Below are 13,932 nucleotides of genomic sequence, written 5' to 3'. Positions count from 1 at the left end.
TCTGAACACATACACAGGTAGAGTCCACACACAATACTAACAGCTCCCCTGCCACACACACCGACACCAACACACACATTAATCTTTTAGCCCCTTCTTTGTAATGCATTGCACCATTTTGTTGTTTTTTCACTTTTTGCCCGCAGGGAAGTTTTCTCCCCCCCCTGCTGATAGGAGAAGGTGCTAAAAAATTAAGCAGTGCAAGTCAAAATATTTATTTTTACGGCTGCATTTGATTTATTTTGTTGTGTTTTCCTGACAATTGAATGTTGGCAACAACAGCTGTCGGTAATTACAGTACATTTTTAAAATAAATTAAGAAATCTGTCATTTTTTCCCCCCTCTTTTGTATAACCTTTTTTTTCTTGAGGGCTAAAAAATATGACAAGATGAAGGATGAAGATAGTTCAAGTCCATTTGAGGCCTTTCACATAATTTTGATTTTCCTCATGCTTTTATTTATTCAAGATCTATTCCTCAAAAAAAGGGAGAGAGACAGAAAGACCACTGCAATTTACCATCATACTTGAAGGAGCAGTCATTATTTATGGCCAGCTGAGTGATTCTGATATACAATTAACCACTACCTGCTTATGGCCTGTGATTAGAGCCTGTCTATCTGACAGCCCTTTGCTTACTTAAGTGTTTTCTAATTATGACATATGTGGTGGTCCCTGCTGGGCAAGAGGACGCTTTGTAAAGAGAAGACGGAGTATAGTGCCTCTTTCGGTGTCACATTCTGCGTAAAGCGCCGCATGCACACGCTCACAGAGCTGTATTCATCACCCAGCCACATTATTGCTCTTAATGAAAGAAGCTAGCAGCCCGATGACAAAGTGACTGATGTGCGATTAGCCGAATGGGCGATGGTGCTGCTTCAGATGCTCCGTGGACAGTCCACCAGGAAGACACAGCGCTCATGGGTACTGTATGTCTGTAATAAAGTAGTCATCTCGTCCCTCTTCTGCGCCTCGGTGGTCCCTACTGATCAATCAAGTCCTTTTATAAACTCATGATCATTAAGCATCATGTTGGGCTGAGAAGGCAGGAGAACAGGGCCCATCCATCAATGAATTTCATTAATAACTAGCTCAGTGTTGAACTTCTTTCTCCAGTTGTGTGATTAGTGAACATCAGCACATCAAATAACTGGGAAAAAAGACGGAAAGTGGCTCTTGTTGAGGATTTTTTTAGGTAGTTTTGACATAAAAAGAAGCATGTGTTGTTTTTTTTTTTTTTGACACTGCCTGTTCAAGGCGGTAATATTGTGCCATTATGCTGCCTTGACGTTCTGTATAAAAGGAACGATCGTAAAAGTTTTCTCACCTTACGGTTGGCATAGGAGTTAGTCATAGCTCCAAAACTGTGACTGTAAAAAAGGGACAGTTGGCAGGATGGAATCATAATCAGGAAGGGTTTGATGTTTTGATGAAGTGTTGTGTGCAACATACCACCAGAGATTTAAAAAGCAGCTAGCAGCAGTTAGCAGCTTACTGAAAGAAGAAAAACAGCAGCGGTAAACGTCCGCCATATAACAGAGATAATAAATGATTGTTATTTCCATGTTATTGTTCAAAAAGCTCTGTCACAGTAGAGGCAGACGCTGTTGTAGTAAATGTCACACCCATCATGCCTCTTTTGCTTCAGTGGTGCCGACATGCTATCTAAAATCACATTTTGGAGCACCATGGAGCTGCTGTTGTTTGGTTCTGTGTAAATATGTAAAGGTGGTGCAAAGAAGGGATTTAAAAGTGGCTGAATAGCGCAATCTCTGTGTATAAAGGGATATAGTAATGAACATATACTTAATACAAGCCAGCATTTTACATACTTGCTGTAAATGGGTAAGTAGTCCACCCTGTCGTGTGGGTAACCATGCTAATTAATATCAGACTATCTGAGCAATATGGTGCCACAAATTTTCATAAAATTTTATATACTGAGCTTAATATACTTATTGGTTATAAGTTTGGTGATTTATATCTGTGAATTAGAATCATAGTTGGAAAAAGGGCCATAAATTATCTGCACAGCATCAGGGTTTTGTTTTAAGGCTTGAAAATATTCAGTGAACTAATGCTTCTTTACTGCCCACGCATCAAGTGCTGTGATAAATTAATGGCACTTTTATTATTTTATAGTGTCATTAAATTTTTACTGATCACTCTGACACAGAGAAGTAGCAAAGGACATGCAGTATCTGGTTAAGCTGGCCATCCTGCCAGGAGAGAGAGAGAGAGAGAGAGAGAGAGAGAACCTAATGTAAAAATGTGCAAGGGAAGGATAAAAGACTTTGAAAACACACACACACACACACACACACACACACACACACACACACACACACACACACACACAAACCCAGAAAATCACGCTGCTGTGACGAGGTAAAGATAAAGAGACAGGAAACAAAAGATGTAACAGTACACAATTTTCCCCTCCCGTTCTGACCACGACCGCTGGCAAGCAACCGGTCCCTCCCTCAAATGACTTCAGCATGCAGCTCTCCACCCCACAACTAAAATTATAGCAATGCACTCCGTGCTGTAGTGGAAAACTGCCACCCACAATAATCTCATCTGCCCTGCCTGTGCAGTCTTTTGTCTGTAAAGTTTGCTAACAGATGCACTTTGTTTGTTCGCACATGTCGACCCAGTAAAGTCAGAAGCTAGTCCAGTGAAGTCGTGAGTCACTGACAAAGAGCAAGAGGTAGAAAGAGGATAGATAACAGAGTCTGTGCAACTTCTTGGGCGAGGGAGCCCAAAAGAGCCCTTGTCAGTGCTGTAAAGAGAGCTTTAATCTGGCCGGCCGCAGAACATGTGCCGGAGGCCTGCTGCTCTTGCCCACAGGGTGTATTCTGGGCAGAGGCGGGTGGCGGACGGCCCTGTGCATTGTGCCTACTCCTGCCCTATATTTAGGCAACACATTGCCAATCCTGACACTCCTTCACTCTCTCCTTTGTAAATAGCTCCGGGCTATAGGCAAAGCCATATGGCCTGGGATTGTTCAAATAAGAGATGAAAGAAAAATACACAGAGGAGTGAGGTAGACTGTGGAGCAGATCAGCAAGCTGTTGAGTTGTTACTGTTGAGTTTGTTCAGTTCGTTGGGTCGGGATTAGACACAGAATGGCAATTGTTTTAATCTGGATGATTTTAGAGTTTAACATCATGTAGAATTAATGCACAACTGGCCACATCACAAGAGATAACTTCCCCAGTTTTTCATAGGGATGTTCCCAACAACTAATTTCCTGTAATTTAAAGTTTACAAGTAGGAAAACACTCAGAAAACAGCACATTTTAATCTATAAGGTTAAACATTAATTAAATTAAGACATACATTACAAGATCCACTTTAAATGTTAATTGAACAATTTAATGGTTCTATGACCAAATCATATTTTAAATGCAGTTGAAGTGTTTGGCAGTTTTCATGCTGCATTATGAACATTGCACATTATCCTACAAAACATGACAATTAAAAAAAAGTTAACAAATAATATCTATTGAAAACAATATTCTTTAGGAAATGTGCCTGGTTATAACAAAAGCAGTTTCATTTGGTGACCAAAGTCACATGATGAAATGTCAAATGATCAGAATTTTAATAGTAACTTTTAAAGACTAGTATCTCTAGTGCTGATTAGCAAAGCTTGCAATGTTTAATTGACTGACTTATTGCAAACAGCCCTAGTTAAGGCAGGTGATTTAAAGGGTAACAGTAATTATGTTATGATTTTTCTAATACATCTTAAATAAATCTTTGACATAATTAAACCACCCATATGGCCGTAGAGGGGGGCTGCAATGCACCCTAAAAACCAGTTGCCACACGCCATTAACCAGAAGAGGGGGAGGTAATAGAAGAAGAAGATGACGTACAGCAGTTCAAGCCACAATTAATCGTTTGGTTATTTCAACATTCACTCAGGAGCAAAAATCTACCTCTAAACTTGAAAGAAATAATAATTTGACATTTATCATGAAAACTGTCAATATCAACTGATATGAACATTTTTATTGTCAAAATATGTTAGCCATATCACCATGCCCTATGCCTAGTTTTTGGTATTATTTTCTTAGGGTCAAATCTTGGCAAAAAATTGACAAAGCATGGCTTCGATGTCAAATATGTAGACTTTGGGCTATGGCCATAACATGCAGCTAACAGTTAAACAGTTAATTTAATTTTGTGTATTTCAGTTTATCATTGAATACATAATTATCGATTATTTATGATTCTTGTTAGGCTTCATTTTATTCATGTTTTGTGATATTTTTAGAGAAAAAAATGGGACTGCACATTAAGCTTTGAAACCTAACCAAATGACCTTGATTTCTTTTAAAAATGTGGGAAGGAGGCAATGAGCAAGAGAAGAAGAAAAGCCCCCTAAATTAACAAGAAATTAGTAAAAGTACAATACATTTACATAAAAATTTGTAAAGATTTTTTTTTTTTAAAAAAAGAAAACAACAACAAGAAAGTTAAAAAAAAACAAAGAAAGAATTCAGGAAAAGTTTTAAAAACTGTAATAATTTGTTAACATACGTATACTTAAGCCAACTTAATACTTAAATATGTAATTACGATAATTATAGATATAGTTTTTCCCCCAACTTTTTTCTTTTTTCCCTAGACATTTTCCCTGTACTTTTTAAAAAAATATATATATTTTTTAATCTACTAATTTCTTGCAATCTGTTAAACATTTATTACCAAGTTGCTCGCTGTCTTTTCCCATGTTTTTGAAAATAATTTTTTCAAGGTTCAAAGGTTTACATTCTTGTGAAAGGTGTCTGAAAGCAGCACAAGAAAACTGACGTCTATCCAGGTTTCAAAGGGTTAAGGAAGGTAAACTAGGCAATACAAGCACAGATTAAGTTGGCAAGTCTGCTCACCAAAACATTTTGACATCAGAATGGTTATTCAAAGAGAAAACTGCTTCATTTCTTTCGGGCAGCTGGCAACCATGACACATTTTACTCCTTCCCATAATTACCAGTTGCCAACTTAAAGTCATATAATAGTCTGGTTATTTTTTAGCCGTATACGTATGTACTGTATACACAGCCAATGACATGTTTAGCCTTTTCTGTGACATCTGACAGCAGCAACTCTTTTACTTTCCAAGATCTCTAAACTATTGGTAAAATCTCATCCGCGTTTCCTTCATGGTGGAAAATATATGATTGCATATGTTTGAAATTTTCATCATTGGAGCCTTAAACAGCTGCAGGACCCTAAACAGCCACTTATGTGTGATAATGTGCTGAACTGGCTGTGGTTATATCACACACCTGGTATGTGGCAAGTTGAAGGCAATGGATCTCTGACCACAATACAGGGCTTTGTGTATCGAGTGTCAGTCATCACTGTGGTCTGTGGACCTCGCAGTCTTCTCTCTCTTTCTCTCAGACTTAAGCCCCTCAACAATCTGTCCCAGCACCGATGGAGACAAAGACTGCACTTTAACATGGCTGCAGCTCCTCACAGCTCAGCGCCTCATCTGTTTTGTATTTTTATTGCAACCAGTTGCAATGTTATTTATAAGTCTGCAGCTTTCCAGTAGTTTTTGCTAGTTTTGAACCATTTAAATGTTAAGTACATCCAGCCATGCGGTAAACCCACAGTTCCCTTTCATGCAGGCTGTTGCTCTCTTTTTACCCAGAGCTCTCCCTTCGCTCGGCCTAATGCAGGCAGCAGCAGAATCAACAGTAGCAGCCACAAAAGGCTGGCATCTGTTCTATAGTAGTCGTCCTCGACATCACACAGAGCAGAGATGGCCAGCTATTCCAGTCCCATTTGTACTGCCAGGGCATCACCTCATTTGTTTAAAACAGAGAGAGGGAAGGCCTTTCATTAAATTAAGGAGCTTAAACTATGTTTAGAAAAATAGTGAGGTAATTCTACTCTGGGCTTTGTGCCAATTTAATGTTTATTGTTTGTTTTTAATAAAAGAATTTGCTGTCGTTTTTCAAGATGAGTTATTTTTGTTAGGGGGAAAACAAGTCAAACCCACAAAATATGACCTTTTAGTGCCAATTTGAAATGTGCTTTTAGTCTAAACAATTGGATTTCTTCTACATGTTAGTGTGTCTACTTTGGGACATTTGTTGGTCATTTTTATGCCTCTTTTTTAAACATACTATGCCATGACTTAATTTTGAATTTGTTAGTCATTTTGTTATTATTTTTTTTGAACACTTTGTCCAAATGTGCAAGACAAAATTTTAAGGGAGGGAAACTCAAGTCCCACCAGCTCATTAGCTCAGACTGTTAGTCCAACAGCCAAATCAAAAGACTGTGGGTTCAAATCCCCATCCAGGGCAGGTGAATTTTAAGGTGCATCAGCCAAATGAAAAGGTTAAATGTGCATTAACTAATTGTTTTAGCTGTACATTAGCCTTTTGATAATTTAATTTATAACAAAACATCATATTTTAGAAACTCTTCTCATGTTTTTCATGCACGAATCATAATTTGTAAGTTAACTAGCAACCTGGGCTGCCCCGAGACTCACAGATTTGAATCATCAGTGGCACACTCCCCAGTGCTCAGATTGCTCCAAGTCCAGCATTTTTTTGTTTGTTTGTAAGTTTGTTTTGTTTTTGCTGGTCAGTTTACTGTGCAGTGTGATTCTGGGGACGTTTTGGTCCCCAGACTTTGCTGCAAGGTGAGTGCTCTTGACTGTCAAACGTCTCTTTGGCACAGGCCGCAGTGGCACAGAGGAGGAAGAGTCTTTGCTCTATAAGGCTTTGAGATATATTATCTTCTCTCTTCTGCTTACAAGTGGTCCATTTACAGTTCACAGCAACTTAATTCGACACAGTTCCCTGCTTTTGTTTGATATCTAGTGTTTGCAAAAAAAATGTTGTTGCACATAGCCAGTCATCCATTGGCACAATTAGATTGTTTACTATATTACATGAATACCACCATCAAACGTTCGGCTTAACCCCGTTCAACCTTTAAAACTTTAAAAAAAAAACAAAAAAAAACCCCTTAATCTTTACAATTCATATTGCACATCTGAATTTGATTCGACAGACATAATTCTGAGTTGGGTACAGCCCTACTAGTAACTAAAGCAGTCAGGTAATGAATTGATTTAATGAGGTAAAAAGTACAATATTTCCCTCTCAAATGTAATGAAGTAGTATAAAGTGGCATGAAAAGAAAATCCTCATGTAAAGTACAATTACCTCAAAACCGTGCTTATGTACAGTACTTGAGTAAATGCCACCACTAGAAAAAGATGTACTGAAAATGTTATAATTTTCAGAGTCTGTAATAGATAGCCATCTCAGCACTGTGACACATTTCTGAACAGTTCTCATGTTCTTCTCCACACTGCCGACATCAATTGTGCTGACAATGTGTACTTTTACGGGTTTCCAACCCTCAATGATCCAGAACTGTTCACTGGGTCCTCCAGGGACTGTTAAGTTGGGCTGAAATCTCTTGCCTTATCAAACCTTCCAGGTTGCAAACAGCAGGACATTAGAAACTGCAGCATTACCAAAACCCTTTTCACATACGTATGAACAAAACCTCAAGACTTTTTGGACACTGGAGCCATTTTGTTCCTACCACAACAATACCATAGACTATAAATGGCCCTTTGTGGCCTATTCTTTCCCTCGTCCTTTGTTGTGTGTGCCTTGTGGTGAGTGCGGTATCACAGGTCTTAGCCACTGGGGCCAGCACTATTTCTGAGCAACTGCAGCACGCCAGAAATTCAGCGTGTAAAATGACAACTGTAGAAAATAATGGAGCCACCACCGCCAAATGACCCTACCAAGATGCAGTCTTGATGTCTTTCTGGGGAAGAGGCGAGACAGAGCTAAAGACCTGACCTGGGACAGGAGCCCGCAGACACGCAGACACACACACACACACACACACACACTCAGGCGCATATTATCCAGAGTCATACATTATTTTTATTCTTTTGGCAAACATGAACAATTGGACAAAGCATTAATGTAAGCAATCTTCACAATAGCACTTGCTGGCTACAGCCAGTGTCTGGGAGCTGAGCATAATCTAATTTGGATGGGCAAACCCTTGTATGCCAAGGATTTACATTGCAGCCAAAACGCCTTGGTTTGCAATTTCCAAGACAGCAGTCGAAAAGGAGCAGAAAATTGCTTCCAGGGCTGCAGACCAGACAAGATTATATTCAAAGTCTTTGTGAGGGCTTTGCCTGAATAGAGCCCTGGCATCACACACGTGCATGCACATATAAGCACACACACACAAAATCACACACTCATACACACACAGGAGGGACCAGTATAACCACTATAACCAATAGGTTAGGAGTCTGGATTTTGTGGAACACCAGCGTAAGCTCCATTTGAATATTTACAGGCTGAGCTTTGGGACACGGGAAATGGACAATTGCAGTCATCAATACTGAGGAGAGGAGGTGTAGCGGGGCAGAAAGGGCCAGTTCAATAGGTTAATACACTGGCCTTTCACCTTTTGATTCCAGTTAGGGACATGTCAGCAGAGGAATATATTTTATCTCACACACCCTCCAGGGCATCACGTATGCAACGTCTATCAGAACTCAAGTGAGAGACATTGATGCATTTCTGTAAAAATCTGTCATACCTGATGGCATAGAGTTTAACAACAAGGCTTGCACGAATTGCACGTGGCCAATACAATGTAGATTTGGGCCAGATGACTTGTCAGTCAGTGGCCCGGGGTGCAATAAGACTGTCATCTCTTTTTCTCTGTTTGGCCTATAGTTTGCTTTTTAAAGTTACATTGGACACCAGCTCATTTAGGGACTTGCTAATCTGTTTGCACAAGATAGATTGAGGCTGGAAATTTGAAATATTAAAAAAGACCCTTTGTTTCCTTTGTTACAGAGGCAACAGTTTTCTGAGGCTGAAAGTTAAATTAGCATTTTACTATTTGACCGTGATCTCTGCATAAGAGGAATTACATGTAAGGTGCTAATTTAAAGGTAATTTTCAGTTTACATATAACAGTCAAGTAGACTACTCATGTCTGAAACAATAGCAGCACCTATTATGTGTTCTAGCAAAGCAGCTAATTACCTAACCCTGACCAGTTCTGTAATGAGCAATAGATTTATGACTTATTTAAATGTTATGGCTGATTACATTTACAGTAGGGATGCACCAACTGTAATATTCTGGGCTTATACCGATGTTTATAATAATAAGATAGCCTATAGCCAATAACAATTTTTGTTGTTGTTTGTTTTGGCTTATTTTGTTTTTGTTGTTATTTTGTCCACCTTTTGTGCGATAGAAAGAAAAATATCTGTACAAAAAATGATTTCTCTATTTTAAAGTCATTCAATCCTTCATGACACTACCTTTACATGAGCAATTCAGTCATACACATTTATGAAACAACCTTTGAAATGAAATAACCTTTCACATGGAAAACTTTTTTAAACTAACTGCTTTGAAAACGTTTTTTACGATATAAAAGATATCACAATTCCCTCTGTAAAAAAAAACCAATTTGCTCTTTGAAACAAATGTGTTTGTTCAAGTTTAAAACTTGTCCCCAACGCATTTTCTGTTGTTCCTGGAACACTGGGACGCAGTTAGTCTCGAGCACTGCTTTTTGGCTTGCGAAAAATTGATGTAACACAACAGAAAACCATCAGCCACTGTTGTCAGTGAATGCCATTTTATTTTCTGAAAGGCTGGTGGCAATCAACAATATCATCCGATACCAATGTATGGCCAATAAATCTGTGCATCCCTAATTTACAGTAAAAGCTGCAATTAGTTAAATATGAGCGATGAGATGCTGTCTGAGCACATTGAGGATAATAAATGTCACTGTATATTTCGCAATTTAGTTAGTAAATTTCCAAAAAAAGTGCTTTTTAAAATTCTGAACGATTCAAATAAATGCATTTTTAAATTTCTGTGAAATAATTATTGTCGTCTGCTGAGCCAGTGAATATTTATCAGTAAAGGGTATTACATCTCTGATCTACTGGCCGTATATTCCGGTAGGCCATAAACTCTATGACAAGATGGCAACATGGTTGAATCCCTGCATGCACCACGAGTGAAAACATACAGAGACACGAATGCTCTATATTTATTCACCCGTGACCCTGAAAAACAGCATGTCCACTTATAGCTGTAGTGCATAATAGAGGGAAACAATTCAAATGGTTACAAATGGATTCAGATGTACTGTATTTGACTTGTAGACATGCTGGCACATTCTAGGTAAAAGCTTCCAGTGGTTGAGGAGGAGATGGTAAATAATGGAACAAAGTAATTGCCCTCCGCAAACAATAATACCTTTAGATAAATATTTCAAAAAGGTAAATTGCAGAGGGGTTGTAAAAGGTTTTATTGTACTGATGGGATATAGTAAAAACAGACAAATAAAAAGACTAGAAAGAAAAACTGTTCCTGTAAAGCATGAATATTTTACATGTCCTCAGGTTAAAGGCGTATATACTGTAAAACGGAGACTCTGATCTACACCATGTTCTCCTAGGTCAACGGCCAGGGAGAGCGAGAGCGAGAGCGAGAGAGTCGTGGTGATAAAGGTTAGGGAGGAATGCATTGTACTGTTCAGACACACTTTTTATGAAAAGATGAATTGATCCATCTGTAAGCAGCACTTAGACCCACTCCTCTGCCCGGTCATTACAGTGGGATAAATCAATATTTAATATCCCCCTCTAACAGCCACACTGGATGATCTTAACCTCTCCTTAATCCCATTTACGTTACCTTTCCAGATTCTTCTTCATGTAAGCTCTCTCTATGATAAACTTCCAAACAAGACACTAGGAGGGGGTTGGGGGGGCTATTAAAGACCGCACCATATTTATGTCAGGTGAGGCGCTTCCTTGAAATATTAATATTCTGAAACTGACCGAAGGGAAAGCTTTTATCAGGGGCATTCAAACCTTTCTGGTTGGTAGGCTTGTATCAGCAAAAGACTCTCTCTCCTCCTCTCTCATTTCACCGCTGAATTACAACTTACTGTTCTTTATTGCAGCCGAAGGATGAAGATGATGGGGCGATTCTTTTAGCTGACTTGATAAAGCGTGCCTCTCATTTCACACCCTCCTAATAGGGCCAGTGTCACTGAAACTAAGAGGTGACGATATCTCACCATGATTTGCACGAGCTGGAGAGTCAAGCATGAGCTCGGTTAAAGTGTCACTCAACAGGACAATAAATGAGGCTGTAATGAAAACGGAGACGTATATAAGAGAAAATAGCTTCAAATGCAATGCAACAATCACATTTTCCACCTGAACTTGATGATTATTTAGCATTTAGAGTTTGTGCTTTCAATACTATAATCCTATTAGTGTGCTCATTTCTTAAAGGTTCAGTGTGTAGGATTTAGGGGAATATACTGGCAGAAGGGAAGTGTGCTATTTTTTTTCTGTAGTGTATAATCACCTGAAAATAATAATTATTGTATTTTGGTTACTCTAGAATGAGCCATATATCTACATATGGAGTGGGTTCTCTTTCATGGAGTCTACCATGTTGTACTGCCATGTTTCTACAGTAGCCCAGAAAGGACAAACCAAACAGTGGCTCTACATAGGGCTTTATGTGTTTTCATGACGGCCACCGTAGTTAGCAGCCCCTCTATGATGAGTGTTTGAATCTTTTTTTTTTTTTTTTTTAACATGTAACTGCATTTTTTTCAGCGTTACTGTTTTAAATCACCAGGTCCACTAGTTTTGGAGAGGAAGAGACCTCTGCAAATATTTTGACTCCTGCTAAAACTCCCCTCAACATCTGGATCTTAAGTTATCAGGGGAAAAAGGAGAGCACAGATTAGCAGGTGCTAGGCTAGCAGCCTATCTCTAACATGCCAGACTATATTGCAGAAAATTTGATTTGTAACTAGAAACTAATTCATTCAGTAATTTACTTGTTTAAGTCACTGTTTACTTTGAAGAGGAAGAGCCCTCTGCTCCCAGTAAAGACCTGCTGAACAACGAACGCTGACGAAACGCAACGAACGAATTCCATCCAGGAGAAGTTTCAGCTAGTTGCAATCTCCAATCTTCACTGCTAGATGGCACTAAATTCCACTAAATCTTGCACACTGGGCCTTTAAATAGTATTTTAATTTATGGCCCCTTTATTTCTCCTTAATATTGACTTACTGCACTGCACCGTCAATACACACACGCGCGCGCACAGACTCTTGCTCTTTCGCTCTTTCTCTATCTCTCTGTCTCTCTCTATTTCTGTGCTTCTGTCTCGCTTTCTTAAAAAAGCACTCTCTCTTCTCAGGTGGCAAACAGAGACAAAAGGTAGATTACAAGTGATGAGTGACTGACTATTTCCAGCAGGAGATCCCTTTAAAAGGAAAACAAAAATAAAAAGAAAAGCATTCTCCTCCTCTGAGATGATTGCTTCAACATACCTTGAACAGACAAGTCCAAAATTCAGAGGAAACAGAGTCAAATCCTACGAAAGATGAAGCAGGGGGTAAAAAAAAAATAGTGTTAAGCTCTACCTGCTAAGGACAATGTAGCTGTAGGTGTGTGCTGCCTGTTGAAAATGGCTCTTTACAGGCATTGTTCAGTTACTGCTTTCATGTCATGGCAGATTCAACTGCTTGGTTGACCACAGGCTCACCTTAGATGGGAGCCAGCTGTTTCAACTCCTATTTACTCACGCTAAAAGCCTCACATACCGTGAAGTAACTAGACAAAGAAAACATCCTGTTTGCTTGTTAAAATTTAGGGAGAAAATGTGGCGAGGTAAATTCATAACAGCTGAGATTATGGGTTGGTTGACTGATTATCATAAAGATGTTTTTGTGTGTGTCAGTAAGTGGAGAGGAGACGCTGTCCTCTCTGCGGGCTACAGCAATATATTTGCCTCACTTCCTTAAGAGCATAGTTGATTGCCACCTGCATAGACAGTGATCTCTTTCAAACACCAAATTAGAGGGAAATCAAAATAGATATTCATTGACTTTTTTACATATACATTGACCTAGTTGAGGCTGTTGGTTGAAAGTGTCAGGTGCTGAAATATTAATGAGCATCGCTCCCAGTTCCTGCCTGCTCCTCACAGCCAACTGGCAACATGGCATCAAGCTGAAGAGAGGAGGACAGCTTTTTTCTCTCCTTGATTGACTCATCGATTGAAGATATTTTTAAAGGGAATCCCTGGGAGTGTGTGCTCCTGGTACAAAGCAGCCCCATCCCGTGTCAGGGGACGGAGAGGGCTGCAAGTCTGCTTTAATTGGGCATAGACTTCAGAGTCTTCTTAACCCACACCGGGCACCACCATGGCCTGTCACGGCCCTCACACCAACATCAACAACGCTGAGCCCTCTAAACTCGCACACACAAACATATTCATACTAATTTGAGTCCACACACATGTACACACTGAACTATGCCAGCACTTATCAATACGACCACCCTGGACACAGATGAAATAAAAATGTTAACCTTAAGAATTACTGTGATATCGAAATCACCATGTTCCACTTTCTTTAATAGTTTCTTTCCTGCAGTACTTGCAGTGAGAGCTGAGCACTCTTTGTGGTCAGCTTTGCTTTATGGAAAAAGCTTGCAATGGAGAAGACCTGAATCAGAGAGAGACAGACTATATGATAGTACTTCTAACCTTGTCAGCTCTGCAGTTGTTGAGGCCCACTGAGCTGAGGGCGGACAGCTTTGCCTCCATGCCCTGCTGGTGATGTTGCAGCTGTTCCCTCTGGATCTGCTCCCTCATTTTCCGAGCCTCCTGGATGGCCTTCATCACTGTGTCCTGGTCCCCGAACAACGCGGTAGAGTTTAGGCTGGACAGGATATCTACACACACACAGCAGAATTAGTCAGCTAGACACACACTGCCAAAAGAAAAAGAAATTCACACAACACCCTAACATAGAGAGCCCCAGGGATGACATT

At 39.5% G+C, this 13,932-nt stretch overlaps 1 protein-coding gene across 10 annotated transcripts in view; it reads right to left on the bottom strand.

Annotated features, from left to right (window-relative positions):
• sox6 (SRY-box transcription factor 6) overlaps positions 1–13,932 on the bottom strand; it is a 158,598-nt gene that overhangs the window by 18,372 nt on the left and 126,294 nt on the right. For all 10 annotated transcript variants that reach the window (XM_088077263.1, XM_042483805.2, XM_042484184.2 and 7 more), the window contains one exon: positions 13,646–13,833. In XM_088077263.1, coding sequence (XP_087933389.1) covers positions 13,646–13,833 — 188 coding nt within the window. The remainder of the gene's footprint in view (positions 1–13,645; positions 13,834–13,932) is intronic.

This window comes from Plectropomus leopardus, chromosome 1 (genome assembly GCF_026936395.1).
Source record: "Plectropomus leopardus strain MGB_pleo_1.0 chromosome 1, ASM2693639v1, whole genome shotgun sequence".
Classification (NCBI taxonomy): domain Eukaryota; kingdom Metazoa; phylum Chordata; class Actinopteri; order Perciformes; family Serranidae; genus Plectropomus; species Plectropomus leopardus.
The sequence above is the reverse complement of the archived record's forward strand: the minus strand, read 5'-3'. Positions and strand labels throughout refer to the sequence as shown.